This window comes from Pavona decussata, unplaced genomic scaffold, assembly GCF_977016875.1.
Source record: "Pavona decussata unplaced genomic scaffold, jaPavDecu1.1 SCAFFOLD_71, whole genome shotgun sequence".
Classification (NCBI taxonomy): Eukaryota; Metazoa; Cnidaria; class Anthozoa; order Scleractinia; family Agariciidae; genus Pavona; species Pavona decussata.
In genome coordinates this window covers 1,907,293-1,935,000 of record NW_028145490.1, presented here as the reverse complement: position 1 = coordinate 1,935,000, position 27,708 = coordinate 1,907,293, and the positions used below count along the sequence as shown (strand labels likewise).

At 38.8% G+C, this 27,708-nt stretch overlaps 2 protein-coding genes across 15 annotated transcripts in view; one reads left to right on the top strand and one right to left on the bottom strand.

Annotated features, from left to right (window-relative positions):
• LOC146477274 (uncharacterized) overlaps window positions 1–1,606 on the bottom strand; it is a 63,537-nt gene extending 61,931 nt beyond the window's left edge. For 3 of the 4 annotated variants that reach the window (XR_014865421.1, XR_014865422.1, XM_085113726.1), the window contains exon 1: window positions 1,514–1,606. The gene's annotated coding sequence lies outside the window, so the exon portion shown is untranslated. The remainder of the gene's footprint in view (window positions 1–1,513) is intronic. The other variant, XM_085113729.1, reaches the window with a different exon arrangement.
• The window catches only part of LOC146477273 (uncharacterized), a 70,068-nt gene that overhangs the window by 26,099 nt on the left and 16,261 nt on the right, over window positions 1–27,708 (top strand). For 2 of the 11 annotated variants that reach the window (XM_085113740.1, XM_085113730.1), the window contains exons 1-7: window positions 6,825–6,872; window positions 10,112–10,228; window positions 10,772–10,851; window positions 11,183–11,234; window positions 11,631–11,693; window positions 12,091–16,343; window positions 16,702–16,761. In XM_085113740.1, the coding sequence (XP_084969866.1) occupies window positions 12,121–16,343; window positions 16,702–16,761 (4,283 nt within the window). In that variant the 5' untranslated portion in view covers window positions 6,825–6,872; window positions 10,112–10,228; window positions 10,772–10,851; ... (1 more) ...; window positions 11,631–11,693; window positions 12,091–12,120. Of the gene's footprint in view, window positions 1–6,824; window positions 6,873–10,111; window positions 10,229–10,771; window positions 10,852–11,182; window positions 11,235–11,630; window positions 11,698–12,090; window positions 16,344–16,701; window positions 16,762–27,708 lie in introns of those variants that run through there. The other 9 variants (XM_085113732.1, XM_085113735.1, XM_085113734.1 and 6 more) reach the window with 9 other exon arrangements.

Sequence of the window (27,708 nt, the reverse complement as noted above, 5' to 3'; positions counted from 1 at the left end):
GTCGAACTAGAATAAATTAAAATAAGAGCTGTTTGTTTGAAAACCTGATGCTGGTTTGTAATGAAAGCGAACGATTATAAGCGAAAATTACATAAGATAAACGGCTAAATATGAAACAGCAAAAGCGAAAAACGAGTAATATATCGAAAGGTAAATCACTACATTTGTTAATGCGACCGAGAATGTTCACTTTTCGTGTCCACATGCTGAGTTGATTAAATATTCCTTTCAAAATCTCAAAGCTATTGTTACTACGTGATTATGTATTCTATTCCAGATGCAAAGCTATTAAAACGCGCTTGCCAAACGTATTGCATCAGCATTTCAATAAACGGATTTCGCTTAAAAACCGGTGCTTAAATGTAATTTCGAAAACTAAAGTGAAACGCGAAATCTCTCGTAACAAATGGTCATGCGTTAATATACTGCACATATCGCAGTCACATGGTGGTTTACAATTCTTCTGTGGGGTAAGATTGGTCAGTGATAGCATATAAACTATAAGGTGCCGCCGGCAGCCACTATCGGTTGATATTTTTGATCTCACCCACTTCACCCTGGCTACACCGGGGACTACTACTCTTTTCATACAGTGTGTGGAGGGTTCTTTATCCTCCAACAGATTATTAGGAACAAGTGTTGTCCTTATATTACATATTGTGGAATATTTTACTTCGAGGCATATCACAGAGTTCCTTATTTTTCGCCCTTAGACGGTGGAGATTTGTCAGTATTCCTTTGCTCCATTAGAATGGGTTTTTGATAAAGTGGGTTTGGCCATTTGGACATTTGGACTTCCCACCGGGAAGTCACTGATTGATGCATTATATACCCAACAAAATGTTCAGAGGGTAAGGGGTGGGGTTGGGGGAAGCACCGTGACTTACTTAGTAGCTGCATCCCATCCGCCTGTAAAGTAATTATTTTGACTTGGTTTATGTTATAAAAACCGGAGTTGAGAACTGGAATGACCAGAATAATCACACAAGTTCTCTATTGACTGAAATATCAAGAAACGAGCATGAAAAACTCAAATGTTTGAAGAACGATACGTAATGGATTAGCTACAATTAGTGAACTTTATTAAAAGCCAGAGGAGCTTGATTCTTAACGTAACGATAAAAGCAAAACATCTGAACACAGAAAATTACATTTATTACCATATTATTTATGGCGTACATATGCAAAACAAAAGAGGGGAACAGACACAACAAGAAGGAAAACCTTCTTGTTTGGCCATGGAGATACGGCACGTGACAGAGGCTACAGATTTATAGACCTTAATTCACAGTAATTAGTCTTTGAACAAAGCTAAAAGCCAGAGCACGAGAAGCTTTCTTCTTTGAGCTATTTATGTCTAGTTGATAAATCGAAGCGGAAGCAAGTCTGGTAAGCAGTGGTAAGACATTCACGGTGTATGCTGCAGTTTAGCAGATAAACTAACGATCAAACAGTGATGAATGTATCACTAGCTACTCATAGAACCAAACCAAATTCAGTATTTTCAACTTACCTTGTGATAGAAATTTCTCTCAAAACAGCAAAACAGTTTCGCACAAAACAGCGAACAGTCGCGAACACCTGGTAGAACACCTGCAATATTATGCGTAACCGCGTAAAAACTGGGATCGACCCAGAATCCCTTGCGCGGAAAATCAGGAACGGCTCTGCAAAAGGAAGGAGTTTTCCTGATAGCACACCCAAACTTTTTTGACCCCCTCTACAAAACGAAAAACGTTTTTGCCTCCCCCCACCCCCCTTTACAGGAAGAATGCCAAATTATTTCAGCCCACCTCTCCCATTCACTCGTCCCCCCTTCCCTCCCCTCGTGCCCCTCTGCTGATAAATAATGAACACTTCCTAAGAGGAAGTCAATTACATAGCTGCTGAAACATTTTGCTGTGTAACTAGCAATTGGCTCATTCTCTAGCTTGCGTATATTTAGTTTTAATGCACGCCGGAAGTTTGGTGAGCACAAGAGGAACGTAAACGTTACAACTCTGGCTTCTTAAGTGCTCTCCAAACTGCCCAACTGCATCATAACTCGATATACGCACAGCTAAACGCAAGAACCAATTGTTTTAAAAATATTGCCAGTGGAATGTGCACAGATGTTCGACTATTCCCTGTATTCTCATTTTGTTAACGTTTACTTAGAGACTAGAATTATTTCTATACGAGAAAGATTCACAGAGTTATGAATTGTTTTGAACATTTTGTGTTGGACTTGAAAATCATTCGCAGCGCATATTTGTATTAAAACACGCACCAATTTTAAACGAAAAATATTTTGACCACAACCAAACTGTATTTTCCTATATTTCTTCTTTTGTTAACATTTATCTAGAGAATATAAATATTTCTGTACGAGCAATATTTACAGAGTAATGTTTTTTCAAATACTTTTATCCGAGCGGCCAAACTACAATGGTTATTCTGGACAGCCACGTACTCATTTTTATTTTATTTATCCTAATTTTGTAACATAATTATTAAATTTGGGTACAAAAATATTGTTGTTGTTGTTGTTGTTGTTGTTGTTGTTGTTGTTGTTGTTGCAAGCGTAGAAGACATCACGCGGTAGCCAACTCGTAAGCCGTTTGCAAATTTAAATGCTTCCTTTCTACCCTGCGAGCAGAGGCCCTTCGATCTTCCTAGATAAGCCGACTTATCTAGGAAGATTGAAGGGCCTCTGCTCGCAGGGTACTTCCTTTCGGGCAACAATCGATAATGTTCCCTTATTCTACGCATTTCAAGCTATTCACAGATACATTAGTCGTTTCCATAGGACAAATATTTGTGGAGAACTTAATATAATTTTTTCATCCACGAGAATTTTATAGTCTAAAAGTCATCGGAATTCAGCACTGTGATTTTGTTACATACAAGGCATGAGTGACGTCATTTTGAATTACAACCACTTTTATTCTGAGCTGCCGTGACCCATGGTCAGCGGCATAATAACAAACTCAAGACATGAAGTTTCTTAGAAGTCCAACTTTATTGGGGGCCTTACTTCCCGGCCAGACCGTGTCACATAAGGACTTTTGTTCTGCTTCTCTTCAGTGCCCGCTTGGGAGGGTGGGTCTGGTGTTGGGTCCTTCTAGCTGTGCATAGGGCTCCGCTACCCTTTGGAGTTCTGGGGCGGCTGCTCCCATTGGGGTGTTGTCGCAGGGACTTGACTAACTGTTTCAGCATTTGGAACTGGTGTTGGATCTGGGCCGATACTTGGGTGCCGCGTACGATACCCCATGTAGGACTTTGCGCTCTCCTTTCTCAGGTTGACTCTGTTACGCCGGAGCCGCCTCTCACCGGAGTCCACTGTATATGACCGCCATTGCTGGCGCATCAAGCGTTTGTCCTTCGTCAGAGCGAATGAGGATGTGGGGGTTTGTATTTTTGTTATCCCTGTTTTGACGCAAGGTAGCCCTTACCAAATAATTATTTCGCGAGTTATTCATCATTTGTAAACCCCCTTCACTGAGGTTCAATCAAAATCAAGGAGCCGGGTCCACCTGGAAAACAACTCATCACTTCACATGGAAACAAGGAAAGCATACAGCTTTTTAAAAAAGCTTGTACAACAAAGAACAATAAAAAAATGTTTGAGGTAATTAGTTAGTACTCGTCGTGAAAGTGTACCACCTGCAGGACACCGCCAAGATTTACAAATGTTTGTCAAATCAATAAGGGAAGGGAGATTGTTCATTGTTTTGAATATAGGAATTTCTGAAATGTTGAAAAAACGTTGGTGCAATGCCGATTAATTGAATTTGATACAGAAAATCTAAGATGCCTTCTATTTCAGAATTATAAGTAGATCGTATCAAGTAAAAATATAGCTAAGCTTAAAACATGCACTAAAAGGAAAGAACAGCGAAAGGTTCAAATCAATCGCGTAAACACTCGTCTTGAGAAATCTTCTCAAGAAGTAAAAAGGCAATTTTGAGAAAAATATCTTTTAAAGTCAAAAGAATGATTCCTTATCGTTGTACTTTCGACAAAATAGTTTCCTAAAGAGATAAAAAATGGACTCAAAACACGCAACTGCTATGGCTGTTGTCATTTCAACGAGATACGCCTTATTTACCTCTTTACCCTTTAAAAATACCACGATGAAAACACTCGCTAGTGTTAAGTCCAATACTTTAACTTGTCAATTCTGAAGTAAGCATGGAAACGCTTTTTGTTGGCAATATTTTTATTAGCAAAACACTGGCTCTGCACTTGCGTTATAAACTTTTGTGCATTTCGTTGCCGTCCTCTGCAAAACAGCGACGTGAAATGACCACATTCAAATTTTATTTAACGTGAACGCATGATGATTAATTTTCCTTTCTCTTTCTTAACTTTAAGCTACTCCAACGGCGTTAGCTCCTGGATAGTTCGGCCACATTAAACAAACTAAATGAGTAGAAATCATCGCGAATTTGTTCAGAAAACGCAAAGGTAATTTTTTGAGCCCCGTTTTCGTTGGCATCGTCGTTGTCTCTGCTTAAAGTCCAAATTTTGTAGCTCAACACAATTTCTTTCCAGATGCCAGTCAAATAAGCAAGAAAACGGCGCGACAGTTGAATGGCTTCCAGTTCTGATTGGCTGGCTACGTTATTTTCTTCTATCTTAAATAATAATAATGATCATCATTTCTATTGATATAGCTTTTTCATACAAATATGGTTTTCAAAGAGGATCTCATAAGATTAAAAATACAAAGCACGCATAATCGGATAAAATTAAAGGCTATGATATATAAAAACTATTAAAATATACAAGATATAGATTAAAATCAATTAAATTAAAGATTTAAAAGAGCACGCTTAAAAAATATTCATATTCACGGCTCAGTGGCTAGGGGGGGTTAAAATCCTTGATGACATGAAATACAGTCCGTTGTTTGCCCCACTTCCTTTGGACACTTGGAAGTCTGAATTTATTTTAGTTCTGTATTATAATCCTGTTGTTCTTGGTGTCTTGTGAAGTTCATATCATGCTTAAAAGTCCATTTAAACATTTATACACATAAATACATCTTCCCTGAAAACGCCTTTTTGTCAATGGTACCCACTTAAGAGTGGTACGCGCATGCGTAGCAGATGAATAAAGAGGTCTGTCTAAAATCAATTTGGCAGCCTTATCCTGCAAAACTTGCAAACTCAATGGACATTAAGGTTACATTATGTTTGTCTCCCCAAACAAGGTCTGCATAATAAAATTAAGGAATGACAAGACCATTATAAAAGAGAAGGCGTGTACTAAAAGGAAGTAAATTTAAGGAGACCGAGCCTTTGATTAATTTTGCCAGCAATGTATTCAACAAGTTTTGTCCATGTAAAATCAGATAATATAAAAAATTCCAAGGTATTTAAAGCTGTTGACATTATTCACATTGTGGTCGAAAATTAATACTATTTTTCAAGACGAGAAGATTAATTCGTATCTCCAAGCGGCCATGTAATGTTCTGTTTATTATATAAACACTAATAAAATACCAAATCATTGCACTGAAAGCGGGCGCGATCTATTATATATGTAACCATAGCAATGGTGGTCTTTTTCACGTGTGAAGATAAACATGTTCAGTTTTCACGTGTGAAGATATCATGTTTTCGCGCGAAAGCTCACCTGTTATATCGTTGGTTTTTATATAATAAACTCTTATTACTATCACTAGGTGCTTCCTTCTACTCCTCCCTAACTAGAATATACAGTTTAACCTGGCTAGGGGCTAACTTGAAAACTCACCAGTCTACTCAGTAACAACAAAGTATTTTTTAATTAAAAGGGATTTGCTGAAGCAAAGACATGCAAAAATTACAGAGAGATTTAAGGCTCGACGTTTCGGAGTCATCTTGACTCCATTATCAAGAGAAAAAATCAGTTTGTGAACGCGGATATTTAAATAGGCTAGAGCTGAAAATTAACATATTAATAGATGGTTAAACAAATACTTTAGAGCGAATTGAATCAGTTTGCACGTTCAGTTCTGGTTTCAGTTTGCGTATGAATTATAGCATCTCATGAATGAGGCAATCAAATTTGCTGGTGCATTTCGCAAGAACGTGAAACCGTTCTAAAAAACGCTGTGGTATCTGGTCATTATGTTGAAGATGGTAGTGTTTGTAAATGGAAGACGACTTTCTTTTGTGTCCGTCTACGCGCTCATGCAGGTGCCCACGCGTATACCCCACATATCCTGCATCGCACAGGTTACATTTAAATTTGTATACTACACATTGTTGGTTGACAATGGAGGGCTTGGCTTCTTGCACCATAAGATCTTCATTGAGTTTTCGACTCACAATCACAGGTTGGATGGCAGTTCCTACTTTTAAACCAAGTTTACTTAGTTGCTGTTTCACAATGTTCGCTGAACTCTGATCTTTAAACGGTAGGATGACTCTAACGGTGTTTGCTTTCTCGTTAGAGTCATCCTCGGCAAGCTTGAGGTTTCTATCGGCTGTTAGTTAACGAGGTGTGAAGCCAATCGTGCTTATACCGAGTTATGATGCACTTTGGAATTTTGGAGAGCACTCAAGAAGCTGGAAATGCAACTCTAGCGCCTTTCTCGGGCGCTCTAAACTTCCTGCGATATACGTACACATGAACTAACTGTTCGTTTATCATTCGGGTATAGATACAGCAAAAACGTTTCAGCAGCTATTCAATTGACTTCGTGTTAAACATAGTTCCGCCACCTGGAATCTTCCTTCCTTTCAATTCATTTTAATTTCCAGTCCATTCCTAATTTTCCAAGCAGGGGACACTGGGTCGATCCCAGCTTTTACGCGGTTTACTTCCGTCTTGCTTACCTTGCACATTCCAGAAGTTTTGAGCTAAACTGTTTTCCTGATCAGAGAAATTTCTACCACAAGGTAAGCTAAAAATACTAAATTTGGTTTCTTTGTATGAGTAGTGATACATTCATCGTATTTTGATCGTTAATTTACCTGCTAAACTGCAGCATACACAAGAATGTCAAACTAGACTTACTTCCGCTTCGATTTATCAAGGCATAAATAGCTCAAAGAACCAAGCTTGTGGTGCTCCGGATTTTAGATTTGTTCAAAGACTAACCCTTTTTTTAATCGCGCTAAACTCTAAATGAAGGCCGAGAAATCTGTTGCCTCAGTGTGACCTGTTGTATCTCCATGGCTAAACAAGAAGTTTTTCCAACTTGTTGTGTTGTGTGTTCAGATTTGTCGTTTTATCGTAACCTAAAGAATCAAGCTTAACTCCGGCGTTTAGTACAGATCACTAATATAACTGGAGCTAATTTATCACGTACCGTTATCCAAACATTTTCATTTAAGGTTTCCCTTTTCTTTGTGTTTCTTCACTGGACATTTTAGTGAGTTGAGAACTTACATGTATCACTTAGATTCCCAGTACTCCACTTCGGTTTTTAGAGCATAAATCAAATCAAAGTATTTACTCTACTGACCCCACTTGTTCAAAGATGCAGTGGAAAAATCAGTTGAAGTACATTTTATTCGCTGGATAGCAATTTATCCATTCGATAACGTTATCCGCTCTTTGAACAATCAGGCCCTAGAGGATAGGGTAGGGCGAAGACATATTGCTGACCCCCACCCTACCCCCATCCTCTCATCATTTTGTAGGGTTAATGCATCAATCAGCGGCTTCCCTGAGGTGTAACCCACGGGGATCCTGCAGGATTTGTTCAAATGCCCAACGTAACCTTATCAAATATCCCAGTGTGTATGGAACAAATGAAGTTTAACAAATGCCCACCCTGTAGGGAATAGGGAATCCAATCTCTAAATAAATGTTGTCAGTTTTGTGCCTTCTTCTTTCTCAGATCTTTCCACAAGGCTCGTGTTACCAAGTAACCTGGTTATCTGCCGGCTTCTTGTCCCTTATATCCAGTTTGCATACCAAATAAAGTAGTAGAGGCCTTGTTTTGTAAATAAAGAGTGGCAGGCCAATTACTCCCTTGTGCATGTTTTAGCCTTTTGTAATTGAGCTTGCATGAGTATATCTTTCAGAGTTTTAAAAACCTGTGTTACTTCACTGTATAATTTTATAGTGAGTTTAGAGGATTTGAGAGAGCCTTGTATTTAACCATCGCACATTTAACATCATTGTACCGCTCCATTATGAGAGTTTCAGCAGTCTTCTTTGGCCTGAAATTTTAGAGGTGATTCAGAAAAGTACCAGAACTTTATATCTGGGTGTGTGGGTTCATCAACAAGCTTCTTTTTTGCTTATGAGAGTTAAAAAATCTGCCAAGTCATTATATTTCCTTTGTTTTCTGCCTTAATAATAATTATTGGCCCTAAAAAGTGCCAGAATATCTCTAACAGGGATTACAGTAAAAACCTGCGAGCGAGAACCTGAATTTTAATAACTTGTTAGGCTAAAATTTCTAATTAAGCCTTAAATCTAAATAAGGATTCTTATTTTAGAAAATTGATTTTAAGACTTAGAATTTATTAGTAAAGTAAAATAAGCTTTCAGGCATTGAAAAAGACCAACACTTGATAGAACGCATTCTCTTTGTTTTGGTGGTAATAAAGAAGACATATTTACAGTGCACACACTATATGGCACTACTATACACATAAGACAGTACCACTAGATTCTTCCAACCACTATACTATTTTGTTTTCAAGAAAATAAGAACCTGTTTATGGACCTATACAGCCTACATTTCTGTTGAGCACCATTTATATAAGAACCTGTTTGGGCTAACTTGGAAAAATACAGGTTCTGCGGGTTTTACTGTACTTTAAATTTAATCTCTGTGAGTGGAACAAAACAGAGAATTTAATATGTTAAGGACTAATAAAAAAGTATTTGTGTATGGTTTATGACTATGCAGTGAAAGCAGCCCAGGGGGGGTACTCGGGTATATTAGTGACGGGGACGTACGAAGACCTTTTTTGGGTTTGAAATTCTCAGCTTGGGACTTTTTTTGGGTTTGAAATTTTCTGGTGGACTTTTTTTGCCATTAAGATTTTGGCGAGGACTTTTTTTGGGGTTGATGAAAATCGTGCCCTACCATTCTTGATTTTACGCAAAACGATTTCACTAACAAGTTTAAATCATGCAAATAAAATGACAAGACAAAGACAACTCTATGAATAAAGTCGGACACATGAAATATCTCGCATTCTCTTGGTGTTTTGTACTTTTATTGTTTTTGATGCTTAAAATATTTGGACTTTTTTTGGGTTATACGTTTTTGGCTGCTGGACTTTTTTTGGGTTTTCCTTAGCATTTCGGGACTTTTTTTGGGTGTCAAAATTTGGCCTCATTCGCACCTCCCCGTAACTAATATACCCGAGTACCCTCCCTAGGGAAAGCATATCTTAACAATGGCTATTGAAATCCAAAAAGAAAATTCCATTTTTTTAGAGATAATTAAGCAACAATTATTCTAAAAAACAGTAAAATACAAAGCAATGTATGGCATTTTTTTCCAAATTGAAGCTTTATTATCTCTGAAAAATGCATGGTTACCCCCAATTTTCATCTTGGATACCAAGAGCACATGCTCAGTTCTGCTTCCTCTGCATAGTTTTAAGCTGCACAAAAATGGCCCTGTATTAGTAGGGACCACCGACAGGAAACCCAAGTATCTTGGGATGCGCAGAATGTATATGCAGTGACAAAAGCATGCAGTCACCATCCTTAAAAAGTATGAGCACACCCATCAGTTTATATGCAGGATCTCCCCTTTGGGTGTAGCCGAATTCTTTTTTGTTCATGCAAAAATGCAACTTAAGTAGAAAAATTATTAAGCAAATGGTTTTTACATAACAAAATAACTTAAAAAATCATAAATTCAGTGCTTAATTCACAAGCATTTGACGCAAAAAAATAATTTATTATTTGCTTGTGCAAATATGCACTCTCAAATCATAATTATAACACAGTAGATCACACACCAAACAAAGAATAATTGGCCCTTGGTAGTAAAATTAAAGTTATCTGTCACATCCTGTAGTTCATTTCCAAATAAAAATTAAATTCTATAACAAATTATTATTATGGAATGAACCTCACAACTCATTTTTCAAATGTCACATGAAAGCCTGCAGATGAGTGTAACAATACATCTTGTCTATTTCAAATCTCATCCCTGCAGACATGTAACAAGTGCAATGTGATTTGAACAGCAGCTAGACTGTTTCTTCAAGACCATGGAATTCACCATACCAAACTGCCATTGGTCTACCCAGGGATAGAGAAAGTGGTGCAGTAGGTCAGTGCAAATCTGTCAGATGTGTCAACCTGAATCATCTCCTTTTCATTTATTTGTGTGGCTGTTATTACTTTCCGATTGTTAATCTATGCTCAAACATATTGTATTAAATGCAATATATAAAAACAATTATAATAAATTTTATTATAATATTAAGTAAACCCATACAGAAATAGAATGTACAATGGTAAAATAAGAGTATATAGTCCTGAGCAGAGTTATACATAATCTCTGACCAAAAAACTTCTCCTCTCAACCCTTGGATTTTTGAACAAATTTAGATCTAAACATTTTGCCTAAGGGAAGTAAACCAAACAAAACAGACAGAAAAAGTGGAACATTAAAACACAGTGGTGTGAGGCAAGCACTCTCAGCACTGTGCCACAGTGACTCCTAAACGTTTGCTAAAGAACACATTTCCCTAATAATAAGTATAAATATATAACCGGGGATATGGAGGTAACAATTTTATTTATTTCTTTTTTTGTATATGTGAATGTTGTAGCCCTAATTAATTCACATTCTTCTTTTTCAATACAACAGACAGACGAATTCTGTAGTACAGTACGCAGAGCTCTCGATATCAAATGATCAATATCAAGCATACATGAAAGTATCACCAGGTAAGTGGAGAGCACATTGTGAAGAACCAGGTGGTAAAAATTAACCATTACCCTGCCACAATGACCCTGGACAGTTTTGTTGTCAGCTTGTACTGCATTATAACACCACCACCATTGAAAAGTACAGCATGACAACTAAACTACAGGACACTACTGTTCATTAGCTATAATTCTCACTAATGATCACTTTCTACACTTTGTACAGTGTTTACAACTTTACACGTTACTACCACCTTACCCTACAAAGTTTTGTTCTGTCTAAAATTAATGTAATGCATACTGCAGGATCTTAAGTGAATGCTAACATGCATCCTTTGCATTCAATCATCAGATTCTTTTGTTCATAATAAGGTGTGCTTCAGTGAGTCTATGGGCCTGCTGAGGTAATATTTGCAAGACTTCTTAAGCTAATTTAACATGAATATAAGTTAAAATCATTTATGTCAGCGAGAGTGCTGGCTAGAAAAATGTTTTGATCAAGGTCTGTGGACCACAAGAAAAAGATTTCCATTGTCCATCCTAGTGTAGTGGCTCTCTCTGAAAGCGTCAGTCATTATTGGAAGAATACCCAGTGAGAGGACAATTTTACAGCAAAGATAGAAACAATGCCCCTAGGCATTATAACAAATGAAACTACATGTAGTTTCTACACTAAGAGTCAATAAAATTAGCTGAAATCAAACTTAGCACAATCATTGTGAAGCATTTTCTTGCAAAATTGTTCTTTAGGAACAAACAGCATCTTAAGACAGAAACTATTTTTTTTTTTTTAATTTCAGTGATTTTATTAAAAAGATTGGATGCTTATAGCCTCAAAAATATTAACCATCCACAGGACCACGGTAAGTTAACGCTAGTTTATTAAAATGGCCCTCTTCACATTGCTACATACATTCAAATGTTACGGTTTCATAGTTCAGTTACACATACTGTAGTCATTTAGACCTCGATCATACTTTCTCTCAAAATTATCAGTTCGTCATGGAACAGGTCCATAGTCCAATTAAAGAAGATGATGTGTTCACATTTTGTCAGATAAACTATAACTGAATTTCTAAGAGAAGCTTTATCATGAAAAAATGGGACCTTTTGAAAAAGTAAGCGTTTAAAATCAGTTAAAGGGTTGCGTTATTAACAATAACAATATAACATTGTTTGTAAATCAATCGTTAGCAGTGTATCTATACTACAGAGCAGCAATGCTGTCATTAACATTCTTTTTGTTTTTCCACCGGGTAGAGTTGGTAGACCTTTGCGCTTGTGACTAAAATGGCTACTGCAGCCCCATCACCTCTGGCCAGCTCAGTAGAGAAGACAAATGGAGCCAAGCTCAGCAGGCTTCTCATCGATGGTGGAACAACAGTTCTAAAAAAGGTGTTTGATGGCCATCACCCCCCTGCAAACTTGGCCGCTGATCTCAATGCCTGTTATTCTATTCTTAATAATCTCTTGCGACGAAAAATTCTGAATCACTATCAGTGGGACCAACTGTTCCCACCTGGTGGAGCCGCCCCAGACTCCAACACTTTTGACATCACTCTTCTGTTCCTCCTACTGACCAACATTTGTGGTTTATCCCCTCCCCCCTCGGGGTGGCACAAGAAGCCACCCCCAAGTGACACTTCTCGTGAGGCCAACTTAGCTCGTGTTAAATATTTCAGAAATGTCTTGTATGGTCACGTGTCGACCACTGGTGTTGATACGCTTACTTTCAATGCTCTGTGGCAGGAAATTAGTGCTCCTCTTGTAGCTCTTGGTTTGAATCAAACTGAAATGGACAGACTGAAGGCAGAGCGGGGTGGAGAGGAAGATTATCTTGACGCGTTACTTGAGTGGGCTGACAGTGAAGAAGATATCAAGTCACAACTGAAGAACATACACCACACTCAGAGCCAAACCCAACAGACTATTGAAGACTTCCTTGAGACCCAGACCGAAACCCAACGGACTGTCGAAACGTTGCAAGCAAGCCTTCGAGAAGTAAAGAAAGCAGTCGACAGCTTTAAAGAAGGAAATGAAAAGGACCGTACAGATGAAGTCCTTCGTAATCTTGCCAAGTCAGAATTTAAGGGAGACATTGAATATTACCTTGGGCGATTTCAAGCAGACACCCGTGAGTGGGTATTTAACAGAGTGGACAGCTGGCTGGATGATAGAAATTCTCAAAACCGTGTGATGGTGATCAGTGGAAATGCAGGGATGGGAAAATCGGTTATTGCCGCTGTAATTTGCCAAAGAATGCAAGAGTCTGGCAGACTATCAGGAAACCACTTTTGTCAGCATAACAATTCACGCTATCAAAATCCTCAGTTGATGCTTCAGTCCTTGGCCTGTCACTTGTCCCGTACCCTACCAGAGTACAAGGAAGCTCTTGTGGAACAGCTATCGAGGAATCTGGGTCGGGACCTCAACAGCATGGGTGTGGAGGAGCTGTTTGCACTGCTTTTTAGAGAACCTCTAAGCACTGTAGGTGATCCTGGAAGAAACATGCTGATGGTGATAGACGGGCTGGATGAAAGTGAATACGAAGGACGTACTGAGCTGCTTGATGTGATTGCGAACCAGTTTTGCAAACTTCCGTATTGGATTCGTTTTCTTGTTACAACACGTCCAGCAACGAACATTAAGGACAAGCTGAAACATCTGAAACCATTTCAGCTGGATCCAGACGATCAAAAGAATGTAGACGACATTAGAGCAGTTCTACTGAAAAGGCTCCAACGTGTCATCAAACCAGAAAATTTAGACGCTGTTGTGGAAAAGCTAGTGTTGAAGTCCGAAGGACTCATGTTGTATGCCCATTTTCTCATGTTGTACATTGAAGAGAATCCATCAGTTCTAAGCAAAGGCGATCTTGATAGAAGCTTACCATTAGGAATCTACGCAGCCTACTCTTCCTATTTCAAACGTCTTGAACGTGAACTCATGAAGGAACTTAGCGTAAAGGAAGAAAATTTCCTTAATTTACTTTGTGCTATTACCGCTTCAAGAGAACCTTTGCCACTTGATTTTGTTGCTAAACTATTAGTACCTACCAGGAATTCACCGCTTGCAAAGCGCAAAGTGCTAACGGCTATTAGCAGTGTGTCGTCACTTCTTCCCATTCGTGATGGCTGTCTTCACGTTATTCACAAGTCTGTTATAGATTGGATGACAGACAGCTCATGTTATGGAAAGCATGACTTCATCATGGACGAGAAAGAAGGAAACCGTATACTAGCAAACCTTTGTACCGGAGAGCTTGATGATCTTAAGCGGAGAGGCGTACACAACATAGAATTTAGCGCCACTGAGAAGTATGCGCTCTGTCATGGTGCTCGCCACTTGCTTCAGTCACACGAGAATGATGGATCGCATAGAAAGGAGGAACTGACAAAGGCCTATGTTGTGGATTTAGAGCTTGTGTTTGCTAAGCTCCGTCTAAACAGCTTTACAGCAGCTGAAGACTTGGTATGGCTTCAAAAGAGGGGAACTTCTACGATCCTATCTAAAGATATTCAAAGTAACTTGAATACTTTGTTGTTCCTGTTGAGAAAGCACTGTAACAGGTTGACAAGTCATCCTCACCTGTTCTTACAAACAATGTTGAATGAAGGTAAAACGGTGCTGTCTTCTGAGGCATCAAACCTTTTGCAGAACAAGTATCCTGGTATACCTTATATGGAATACGTGCACAAGCAGAAGGAGCAAGGTGGTGTTGTAGCCTGTTTTAAGTGTTCGTCGGTTGTGGTCTGTTTTGACGTTTCACCATCGCTTGATCACATGGTGTGTGAATGTGATGACGGAATGCTTCAGCTGTGGTCACTCCAAACTGGCAAGCTCCTGTGGGAACGTCCAGTCCAGGTACCAAAGAGTTACCAGTTTGGACTATACAGATTATCACTTAATGGTGTTAGGTCATTTTACCGTTCAGTTGTTTTCCATCCTACTGAAGATCTTGTCCTGCCGGGAAAACTTAGTCATGCCTATACTATCAACGGAGACTTGAAATCACTTTTTGTCCAAAGTGAGTGCAGGTTCTCAGTTTGTTCAATTTCCGGTGACAAAACCAAGATGCTTACTAATTGCCCTGATGATAAGAAATGTCTTGTAATGTGGAGTCTTCAAAATGGCTCAGAGATTGCTCGCATCACCAGAGATGAAGATGTGTTATCTTTTGCATGGTCTCGAGGTGGAAGGTTGTTAACAATTTCTCACTCTACAGGATTAATTTCTTTGGTTGATGTGATGCGTGATTTTACAACTGTAATAGAAACGACTATCTCGCCAGTGTGTGGAATGTTAAAATTCACACCTGACTCTCAAGTCTTTTTTCTTTATTCCTGTGGCCATTTTCTTCGTAATGACCTGTTTCGTTGCAGGATTTTTGAGGAAAAAAAATGCAAATTTGCATTGCAAGTTTCTTCTAATGCGGAGTGTTACGACCCTAGCGAATTTGAATCTTTCTCTGACTGTGGATTTCTATTGGGAGATCTTATTCCCGCTAACTTTAGCCTAAGTCCAATGTTACCAGACGTTAATTTTGTGATCAATAAACATGTTTTATTGAGAACCTTTTACACGAGTGCCATAAAAATGATAAACACTAATGACGCGACGAACGGCAGGCAAAGTATAGCTAAAAGAGCGTTTGACATTGCACTTTCCTTGGATGGCCAGACTGTGTATGTCGTAAGTGACGCAGTTTCACCAACAGGTTTGCTTTGTAAACTTATGGCTTGGGAAGTATCAAGTGGGAAACTCAGAGCAGAAAAACCCTGTGAGAGAACAATTCGCCCCTTTCCCGTCAGAAGAGGTGTTTTGTTAAATTCACGTAGCGGCACCCTTGAGCTTTGGAGGTTTGACCTATCAAAGTGTATCCAATGGTGGATCAACTTGACTGGATTTACTAAGGTGATCTCTATATCAGACGAGCGAGTGGCATGTGTAACAAAGGGAAGTCAAGTAATCGTCCTTGATACAAGCAGCGGAGAAATCCTGTCAACAATCTCAACTTTGCATAAACAGGTTTTTTCATGTAACAGTAAATTGCAGATCATATCCATTGACGAAGGTGTAGTTCAGTTGTCCGATGGCACAGCTGTACTATGGAAAAAGGAGCTTCCACTTGATGATGTCAGGGAGCTCAGTGTGATGTTTTCTCCCGGCGAACAATTTGTTGTTATTTGCCAACGTGATGGTTTTCCTTTCCGCGGAGATGTGCATATCCTAGATGCGGCTTCAGGAAACATACTCCACGTGTTCTTAAAAGCCACGTGTAAGTTTCTTAGCGATGACCAATGTGTGGTCTATCACTTAGGCGGCGAAGTTGAATTGTATAATGTCACGTCTGGTCACGTGCTGAGTACAATCCATGTGGACGGTGAAGTGAACTGTTTAGCAGCCTGTCCAAGTCAGCATCTTGTCGTCATTGGCCTCAAGGGCTCCTTACCTAATTTCAAAGTTATCCGGGTGTGGCTGTCGGGGGATAAAGACAACAGGAAGAGCGAAAGGTGAGCTGTTGGTGATCAGCATGTGAGTGTAAATTGGAACATTTGGTGTCTTTTGCTTGTGGATGTGTTACAATTCATTCTATTAACTGGCCAAGGATTTTCCTTTACCGTTTATTGATGTTGTTATAATTAATTATATCATTAATTTTCTTATTTTATATCATGGTATGAGCACAAACCTTAACTTGACAATGATAAGCTTCACGTACTTGAATGTACCATAATCCCAGCAGTCGTGTTTGATCGCGACTCATGCATTACCAACGTTTGTGCTGAATTTCCTTGGTTACCTTATGTCCTGACAAGCTCTAATTACTTCAAATTAAATAGTTTAAATCACTTACAAAATCTTGTCTAGGATGGGCACAATAGAGGACTTCAAAGAAATCAGGAAACCTGAACAAGAAAGAAACGAAAGGTTAGTTTTTTTTTTTTTTAAGCAAAGCATTTATGTGCTCTAATCAGTCTAATGCTTTGTGCAGGGAATGTAGATCGTCAGTTACCCAGAGTTCCTTCTGTCTGTGTTTATATTTCAAAGGCTGATTTGAAGTGATGTTGATTGATTCTTCATGAGTTCGCATACACACTCCACCAGATTTCTTTCCTTCTTTCCAGTATTATTAGCATCTCACATCATTTGCTTATGCATAGAAACAACAGTTTATATACAATCTACTGACCGTGAATGTGAATGCCCATCATAACAAAGGTATTGTCATGTTACCTCCATTGAACAAAGATAAAATTTACGTCGCTAGTAGTCGAACCCAGGACGTTCCCTACACCGGTCTGATGCTCTTACTACTGAACTGATGGGAGACTAATGACGAGCGAGGCTTTCCTTTCATTACGCATGCGTAATGACAAATGGAGGCACCGTGCTTAAAAATCCCGAGTTGGACCAACGATCATGATGCGCCGAACTGTACAGTACGCATGCGCGCTATCAGACAAAAGTAGGCAGTGTCGGCAGTGTCCGTAAAATAAGTATCTTGGAATTTTTGGAGGGAATTTGCAGGGTCGGTAGAAAGGAATATTTAATGCACATTTCCGAACTGTGCTGCTTCACAAGACCTTTTCCTCTCTCGTGGCCATGAACGAGTAGCATAAAAAACACACACACGTGCTGGCACAAGAGTTATTTGAGGAGTGATAAGGGGCGATTTAAAACTAAAAGAGACGAGATCGAGTGGAAATGTGAATTCACGCGAAGATTACGGTTGCATGGTGGAAATTCGACAGACAGCTGCTAGCACAAGGATGCTGTCGTAAGCTTTTGACATTTGGCAAAAGCTTTCCAAATTTATAAAAAATCTCATCGACTTTCACTTTTAAGATAAAGGTGAAATAAATTTTAATCTTAAACCAACATGTACCACCTGCAAGATAATAGTCAATAAACTCTTATTACCATCGCTAGCTATAGTGCAACCTTCTTCTCCTCCCCAACTAGAATATAAAATTGAATCTGGCTAGGGGCTAACTTGAAAACTCACCTGTTTATTTAGCCTTTAGGCTCTAACGTTGACAATATAATATTGTATATACGTATTTATTGTTAATTATTATCCTAGTTAGTTGTACAATTATTGTCTATGTATCTGCATGGATCTGTCTGTGTCAAGTTGAGCAAGAAATGAATTGTATTGTATTATTATTATATTGTAATCTGTCTAGAATCTATGAATCCATTCGTTATTTTGTCGCCTTGTCATTTCCTGCCATTGTCGCCTGATTATGACCAGTGTTTGCTTTACTTGTCAAAAAAAATTCAACTGGTTGGTTAACACATAGCAAATGATTAAAAGGCGGTAAGATTCCAGATTCCAGCAGGCTCATTCTGCCAAGTGTATCGCGCAATAAGTTGAAGAATAAATATGAAACACGTTTGATTACACTATGTGTGACTAACGACATGTCTTAAAATTGTGTTTGACCTTGACCTTGGGCGTTTGCCATTGAGCCGGCAAAATGTCTGGTTCAACCGATGGAAATGAAACTGGTACACCGGATATATCGGCAATTTTCTGGTACAGAACCAAAAATTAAAGAAGTACTCCACTTTTTCCGTATCCACCGTTCATTTACACAAAATTTCCATCTTGATTTGGTTGGCTTCCTGCGCCCTGAAGTAAGTTTTAGATCTACCAATGCGGCTCCAAGTTTACAACTGAAAACGAGGTTTGGCACGAAGAGTTGCCGGAATTACAAAACCAAAAGGTTGAGTTGAGTGGAAAGCTTGCCCGCTAAAAAGGAGCTCTCTTTATTATTTTCCCATTAGTATATTATTAGAGGTTTACTGGAAATTTTCAGTGGAAAAATCAAAACTAATGCTGTCCGACTTTTCAATGATAATATCATCATTATATGATGCTAATGATGGCGGAATCATCGAAACGTCGGGCAACATTTATTTTTATTATTTTTGTTTCTATATAATTTTCGTGTTTATTACATAACGAGGCGATACTGAACTGAGCCATACCCGAATGATCAAGTCAGTTTTTCGTGACACACATAGGACATAATTTTTCCAAATACACTGAAATACTCTCGCATCCGTGTATTAAAATAGGACCCTACTGTTCTTTATACTTAGACGGCAGGCTTGAATTTTCTATCGGCTGATAGACCTGATAGTTGCCCCTAGCCAACTATCACAGTTGATAGAAACCAAAAGCGACCCGTCTAAACGTTTAGCATATCCCACTGATCGATCTATCAAACAAAAAATATTTTTTATTCTATAAACTTTGGTACATTTGTGCACTGATGCATGCTAAATCGCGCGCGCTCTGACATGGCTTTTATTAAAGAAACTTTGAACAGCTCCCCACTTGTTTCTCTGAGTGCCATAAAGGCTCTGTAAACAAGTATTTAATTCGGCTTTGCCTTGTTGTTTAATAGGTGTTGTAATTTCTTTTTGGATTGAAAACCAGTCTAAAATAAAACAAGAACCGCACTTCTTACTTTAACTTACTTAGACAACTTTTTTTGTACACAAAGGACGCGTAATTTGTTGTTTCAGAAATTTTTCTGCACTTCCCTTTCAAATTCTTCATTCCATACTCTGCAGTTTTCTTGTTGTTGTTATTGTTTTTTTTTTGTTTGTTTGTTCGTTTGTTTGTTTTACTCTGGTCTCACGAAAACGCGAGGTTGAAGCCATTTCCAAAGATTGAGTAGCCCCAGGAGCCGTCTATCGATCGTTAGACAGGACCATTTAGCCAATCAGATTTTCACGTTTATGTGCTAGTCGGTCACTGGGGTATGCTAATAACGAAGAGAGACGCGAAAGGTATCTACTGTTGCAGGCGCGACTCTTTTACTAAAAAAGTCGTGGTTTGTCTCTATAACATGAGAAAAATCCACTTAAAGAAGGTTGATTATAAAACGAACACATTGATAAAAGGGGTGAATAAATAACTAACCCAGAATGTGATTTTTCAACTGACATGCCAAAAAATTGTGACGTAGAGTAAACTGGCCCAGGGTTAACGCGTCATCATGCTCTCCTGTCCGTTCGAGAAAATAAAGAAAACTTTCATTTCAAATCAGACTACTGATCTTCGAATGAATTATTTTGGGTCGCATTTTTTAGAGCATATTGTGAATTCATTTACAGCTTTCTAAGTAAGTAACAGGATTTTTTTCTCCTCGTCCTTTTGTTACTGACTTTTTTTTTTTCGGTGAAACAACCCACGTTTATGTCATGTCAAACTCCGAGTAATGTTTATCGCGTCTGATAACATTCCATAATAATTACGTAACACTACCCGTGAAAATACCCTTTGAAGAATAAGAAAATTTGAACTCAAAGCCGGTGCTGAGCTATGTTAATGTAAGGTTACAAGAATATGATGAATTTTCTAGTTGTCGTGGTTGTTGTTATGAAGGTTGTATTTTTCTTTGGGAAAAGAACTTAGTGATTGATTTTACTTGTGATGCAAAGTGCTTGAAAGACCTTTTGATGGAAAATCAAAAAATCCGACCTTTATTATGACAAAGCGAGTCGAAGCGAGCAAATTTAGCGCCCGGTACACTCATGTGAGCTCTCTAACGGTGTAAGCAAACTCGACCGGTTTCTTACTTCGAGCGCGACAGAAAATCAGGGGCACCCAACAACAGTTTTCTCTCAGATCCTCTGAAACGCAATGTTAGGCTATCTGGAGTGCTTTTAAAGCTCTGTAGGTTCGATTCAAGCCGCGCTATAATATTTTTATCTGTTCGATCATTCTAGGGGAACTTGAGTCTTTTCGAAATTATTAGGGCATTTTTGTCCATTTTCCGAAAACCTTAGGTCTTATTTCGTTCCGAAAATCTTAGCTGACCTTTTTTGGTGTCCAAAACGACATTTTTATGAATTCGAAAACATTAGGCCGTAAATATCCCGTATCACGAACATTCGAGGTGAAAATTCCCTTAAGAAAATTGTAGGGGATTGAGGACCTTCCGAACAGATAATTTAGCGAAAAGATCCGTTGGGTGCCCCTGAGAAAATGTAACACGAATTAAATTTTACACGCAGACCTACCTTGCAAGCAGAGCTAGTCCCTTCTATTTTTCTTGGAAGATCTAAGGGATCTCTGCTCGCAGGGTAACGCAATCAGCTGGATGAAGAAAACGAGTTACCGACTTTTTATGTGGGATTCTTCATTTTATAGATTCCTTCAGGTGGATGTATTTTTCTTCGACTCTTTTTCCCGGATTTCTTCAAGGAGCTCGTCGTATATCTGTGTATATTTTCACTGGCAATGTTATAAAACAATTGTTGCTTGCATTTAGCTGTTGGAACATTGTTGGGAAGTTTCATGGAAGTTCGGAGAGCACTAAAGAAGTTGGAATTGCAACTCTTACGCTTCTCTCATGCTCTCCAAACTTCCTGCGTGCATTATAACTTGATATACACACGCTAAAATATGAGCCAGTTCGGGTATAAATACACCGAAATGTTTCAGTAACTATGCAATTGACTTCCTCTTATACATAGTTCCACCATCAGGAATATTCCTTCCTTTGCTGTGCTAATCCTGATTTACGCGCAAGGCACACTGGGTCAACCCCAGCTTTCACGCGGTTTACTTCCGTCTGCTCACTTTGCACAATTTCCATTGGAGGTGTTGGCTTGTTTTCTGCGAAACTGTTTGCCTGATCAGAGAACTTTCGACCACAAGGTAAGCTAGAAAATACATAATTCGGTTTCTCTTTATGAGTACTGTAGCGAAACATTCATGTATCGTTAATGTACCTGTTAAGCTGTAGCAAATTACACATGAATGTCTTACCAGACTTCATACTTCCGCTTTCGCTTTATCATGGCATAAATGGCTACGTAATAGCTCAAAGAACCAAGCTTCTTATGCTCTGGATGTTCTCTCTGATCGAAGACTTACCCTATTCTCAAATTCCGCAAAATTCTAAATGAAGGCACTGGAATCTGTTGTGTTTCTTCGCGGTATGTTTCTGTGTTCAGATGTTTTGTTTTTATCATAACCTGAAGAATCAAGCTCCTCTGATCTGCCTATTAGAGGGGGGTGAATAGGGGTATACAAATCCGCCGATCCGTGCTATTTTTTGGCCAAATCCGTCGATGCAACGCTATTTCGTTCAAATCTGGATCCGCAGCCATAGTATAAATCTTCTTTTGATTTTGATATATCATAAAGGTGACAGGCCAGACACGACTCCTGCTGGTCGCAAAATGTACCTTAGACCTATGGATAGTGCTTTCCCGAATATGTTTCTGACAGGATTTTCCTTTTTGAGCAAAATGTGGTGAGATCTCTCTGCTGAACGGTGTTGACCTTTTGATCTTGCTCACGAAGAAAAATACTCAAATTTGCTGAATGGAGGTTTTCTTATCATTCGAAGCTGTTTGAATTAGTTTCTTAAAGCCGTTGTGTACGCTAGCTTTAGGGCTTTTGTTTAGGCTTTGGGTTCTTGCAGTTGTTGTCAGCTCGCTTGCTTTGTGGCCTCAACACTTGAGGTATTGCGTTCTTAGAGTTGACATTTATCTCCATTGTTCTGTTGTCATATCTCGCATCCAACAGATATTTAAACTTAGACAGTCAGAAACTGTCTTGTAAATGTCAAGGATGCTGCAGTGTTTACTTTTGGCAAATGTCTAAAGTTGTTTCTCAGGCAAGACTCGAGTTTCGGTCCTTCAGTGCCGGACCTCATCAGTTGCTGCTATAAGGTGATCTTTCTTGAATGATTCGACGGTAAATCTGTTGCCACATTTGTACTTATCAGTAGGATCGAAAGCTCTTCTTTTTTCATTGGCTCATTCGAAAGAACCAATAGTGTTGGTCTAGTTTCAATCTGTTCTAGGTTGTGTTCCTGACTAAGGTATTTTTTTGCTTTTTTGACCACATGGGGTTTAGTTTGGCACGAAAAAGTAGTTCCTCTAAAGCTACACTCAGATGTCTTCGTGGAGATTTAAAAGAATGAGAGGTATGTCTGAAAAAAGCCGAAAATTGAAAAATTAGTCGACAAACTGCCAACATACCAACAACGACCAACCACAATTGATCCGAACTTCTAGACAGGCAGAGTCCGGAATCCAAGCCAAGATTTGCCGCCGATCCGCGATCCAGCGTATTTTTAAATCCTCGAATCCGCTCAATTAATCAGAAAACTCCGCAATCCGTTCGCTTTTTTAGGCCGAAACCGTCGATCCATGAACCTATTCACCCCCCTCTTTTTGGTAAAGATCATAAACTATCCATTTAAGATTTTCTTGTTCTTTCGGTGTTTCTTCACTGCCATTTATCTTACGGTTGCAAACATGAGCAAAACTACAATCAGGAAGGTTGCACCCCTTGAGGTAATTAAAATCCCTACAAACTACTTTGCCTTCCGGCGTGAAATTGCCAAGATAGTACCCACTGTACCATTGCTAGCATTAGGCTTAGGGGGTAAAGGGGTTTGAAATAGGGAGGAGCTGAGTCAAAATCAGCTTGAGGAGTAGTGTGTGGAGTTGGGGAGAGATGAAATTCGGCATCATGCTTAAGCACATGCAGTGGCCCTGTTAAACCTAGTTCTCAGCTCCATTATCTTTTACTGTGTATGCTAAATAATGTTATACATCTATCTGCGAGGATAGTTTACCTAACTGTGACAGCGTATGAAATTTCGGACTGTTGCTTATAACCCACTGGGCAAGAACACAGACTCAAGTCTGGACTTTTTCAAGGCAAACAACACAAGTAGCTGGATCTTGTGTCTTACAGGGGGCCTCGATTGACTCACGGTCGATATCTCGGTGGAGCCTCAGTCGCCACTCGGTCAACACTCAGTCGATAATTGGGGATGATTCGGTATATGTTGTACCGCTATGGCGGTCGTCATTTCAACTGAAGTGGCTGTCGGCCGATATAGATAGCAATATGCTGACACTTCACCGACACATCACCGATACTTCCTTGATATTTCACCGCTTACCGGCAGATAGTTTCGGCCGATATATCGGTCAATATTCTATTGATATGTTTTTTCCACACTTCGTCCTTATCTCGATCGACTTTTGTGTACATAGCACACCGCTATATGGGTCGTCATATCAGCTGATGGCCAATATAATAACGACCGATAGTCGGTCGATACCCTGTTGTTATCTCATTTTATTGTTTCACTATGGCATCATTTTACCATATTAGGTCAAGAGAACGCGCAAAAGTATGCCAGCGTATTTACACTGTAGTGTCCCGGTTTAACCGGTTTAGAATAAAGCAAAATTCTCGTTCCTTTTTTGTGTCAACCGAGTATCGGTCGATGCATCGAAGGATACTTTACCGATACTTCACGGACAGTTCACCAATATATTGCCGACACACTGCTATTGCTATCGTGACCAACTGTCAGTTGATCTCTCGACCGAAGATGATCTAATGATTGGTCAATACGTCACCTATATAAAGGCCAATGCTCGACTGACACTTGCTTGCTACTTGACCTACAATCGACCGATACTCCGTGGATACATTAACCGAGATATCGACCGTTACCATCGATCGAGGCCCCCCTATAAGACACAAGATCCAAGTAGCTTAGTAGAGCCTGCTTCTAAAATAGTATGTTCATCAGTATTTGGAACGAGTTTGTCAATATAATCAACAAGTCTAGAGAACTTGTGTAGTAATATTCTGGTCATCCCAGTGCTCACTGAAGCATAAATCAAATCAAAATAATTACTCTACTGGCAGATGGGATGTAGACGTCAGGTGATGAAATTAAGTACAAATATTATAGAAATAAGATTTCCAGTCTGATACAACTTAGTAAACATAAATACTACCATGATTATTTTGAGCGCAATTGGACAAACATAAAAAACACCTGGAAGGGAATTCATGAACTACTTCACTGTCGCAAGAACAACTCTAAAACCATAACTGCGGTTAAAGGAGTAAAGGATGATAACAAAATTATCAAAGAAGCTTCTAAGATCTTGAACATCATGAATGAACATTTTGGTTCTGTTGGAAGCACTAACTGGTAAACTTTCACCTCCATCAAATAACTATCTTGAATGTGTGAGCAAGTGTGAAATTATCTCTGTTGTCATCTTTTCTATTTCAGCCAGTAATGCCCAAGGAGGTAAAGTAAAAAATTTCATTGATCCCAAAAAACAAATCATATGGCTTGTATTCCTCTCCTACCAAACTATTAAAACTTGCAAAGGACATCATAGCCCCTGTGATTTCGGAAATGTTCAACACATCTATTGAACTGGCGATATAGCATTCCAAACTAAAAATGGCTAAAATCACTCCAATATTTAAGAGTGATGACGAAACAGACGAAAACAATTACAGACCAATCTCTTAAATGTCAAACAACAATAGAATTTTTTGAGAAAATTATGTTTAAGGTGACTCCTGTATACAGTTATTTGGCGCGCGGCAACTGGGTACTAAAATGGCATGAGTGCATGCAGTTTTCTGACTGGTACGTGAATTTTCAATTATGCTGGCACGTGGAACAAGGCCAGTTTTAGGCTGAAAAGTAAGGCTATTTTGCAAGTTTTCCAAGGTGACTTTGTGGAAATTGGCTCAATGCTAGGATTTAGCTGGTATTTGCACTCCAAAATATCATTGGGAGAATTTTACATGGACATCTGCAATAAATGGCAAAAACGAAAATTGCAAGAAATTGGACAAACGTATGTACAGAATCTGTTTTGACTTTACAAGGAGATACTTTGAAGTTTTTCTCTTCTTTACACCCCTTTGACCTTTGGCATGATAGTTGATGATAGTTTTTCAGGAAGCTGTTTTCTCCATCACTGTTCTCTAGATTCATTTCTGTTTAAGTTCTTCCAACAACTAAACGAAAATGGAGCAGGCTGCCACTCTTTTTTGCCACGAAAAATTCATCCATTTTTGCCACGAAAAATTCATCCATGTGAAGTTTTTTAACTTAATGCGACGCCATGTTTGCGCAGATGTTACACTCAACAGGTGCCTGTCACTAGGGGCTTAGGGTTAACAATTGTCGGCTCAGCACCAGTTTCTTTGAGCCATTTAATGACCCGCTTGATAGTTGATAATAGCTGTTGATAGTTTTGAGTATCATCAACTATTATTGACTATCATGTGCCGTTTGACCCGGGCTTAACATCTCAGAGTTGTTGAGAAACTACACCGCTGATGACAATAATCTATTATCGCAAATCCCCAGGGTCTGGTCCCTATTGTTTTAATCTCCACAAGCAAAAGTGATGTTTTGCCCATTTACTCAGTAGGAAAACATGACAAATCTGGGCAAATACCACTGGATCCCCATTGGTGCCCCAGGGGACTCCCCTTGGGGGAAGTTGCTGATTGATGCATAACACAACACTTTTTCATGTGGAAGAATATGATCTCCTTGATGGGTTTCCTCAAAGTTTGATTTCATTACATTTTTCCATAAGTCATCATTTTTGTATGTTAACAAATTTGTCCATTGCCTGACTGAGAGTTTTTTTAAAGTTATTGTCTGGTCAAAAGTTCCAACCTTGCCAGGGAGGGGTGAGGGCAATCTCTTTGTCTGGTAATGCTTAGTCTCTTGTCGGGGTTTAGGTTCAAATTAGGTCCTGCTTTAACTGGAGGTAATACAACCCACTTTTTGGGTGTCCTGGCTATCTTGACAGCTTTTCAATTTTTTTGGCAAGTTGATGAACGAAGGACACACCATGCTTCAATAAGCAATTATTATGCCATAATATGTTAAATTTAAACACTTTCAGTGGCACCAAACAAAGACTTTTAAAACCTTAAAACTAGAAGTTGCACGTCTGTCAGTTTGTATGGGAGCCCCCTCTGGGTTTAGCCAGTTGTTTATTAGAGTTATTTCTTGTTCATGCTAAAATGCAACCGGTAGAAAAATTACTAACATTTCTTGTTTAATACTGTGCTTATTAGTCACACCTTTAAATATTTTAAGCAAACATGTCAGTTACCTGTGTGTGAAAATAGTCACTCTCAAATCATAAATATTATATTAATTAGCTCCATAAATCACACACCATAAGAAGAAAAATTAAACTTAGGATTATTAAAGGAAATAGGGCAGTTCCTGAAGTTCATAATACAGTTCTGAATAAAAATTTAATTCCATATATGTTATTATAAAAATTGTAAAGTTCACATCTCATTTTTCAAATTATGTCACATGAAAGCCAGATGAGTGAAACAATGCATCTTGTCTATTTCAAATCTCATCCCTGCAGACATGTAACAAGTGCGATGTGATTTGAACAGCAACAAGACTGATTCTTCAAGACTGGAATTCATCATACCAAACTGCCATTGGTCTACCCAGGGAGAGAGAAAGTGGAACAGTAGGTCAGTGCAAATCTGTCAGGCATGTCAACCAATCATCTCCTTTTCATTTTATTTGTGTGGCTGTTATTACTTTCACTTTATTGCTAATCTATGCTCAAACATTTAAGTAAACCCATACAGAAACAGAATTGAATGTACAATGGTAAAATAAGAGTAAATAGTCCTAAGCAGAGTTAAACCAGAGGTAAAACAACGAGAACACTTTAGAGCATTAACTACGCAGTTGTGTGAGCTGGCAAGCACTCTCAGCTATGTGCCATGGTGACCCACAAAGTTTGCCAAAGGACACATTTCCCTAATAACTAGCAGTTCTCATTGAGAAGTGAGTGCTGCCGTTTAAGGTGTTTTTGAATGCAAATACGACAATGAGTGTTCTTTGAGTATAACATTAACAAGTATCTATTGGTGTTCCTAAGGCTTTCGTTGGGATTATGCTTGTAGCAATTGCTAAAAATGAAAAAAAAATACCGGTATATTGGTTAACGAAAACGGAAGGTGTATTAAACGAATAACACTGTCTAACGCAACATGTCATAATA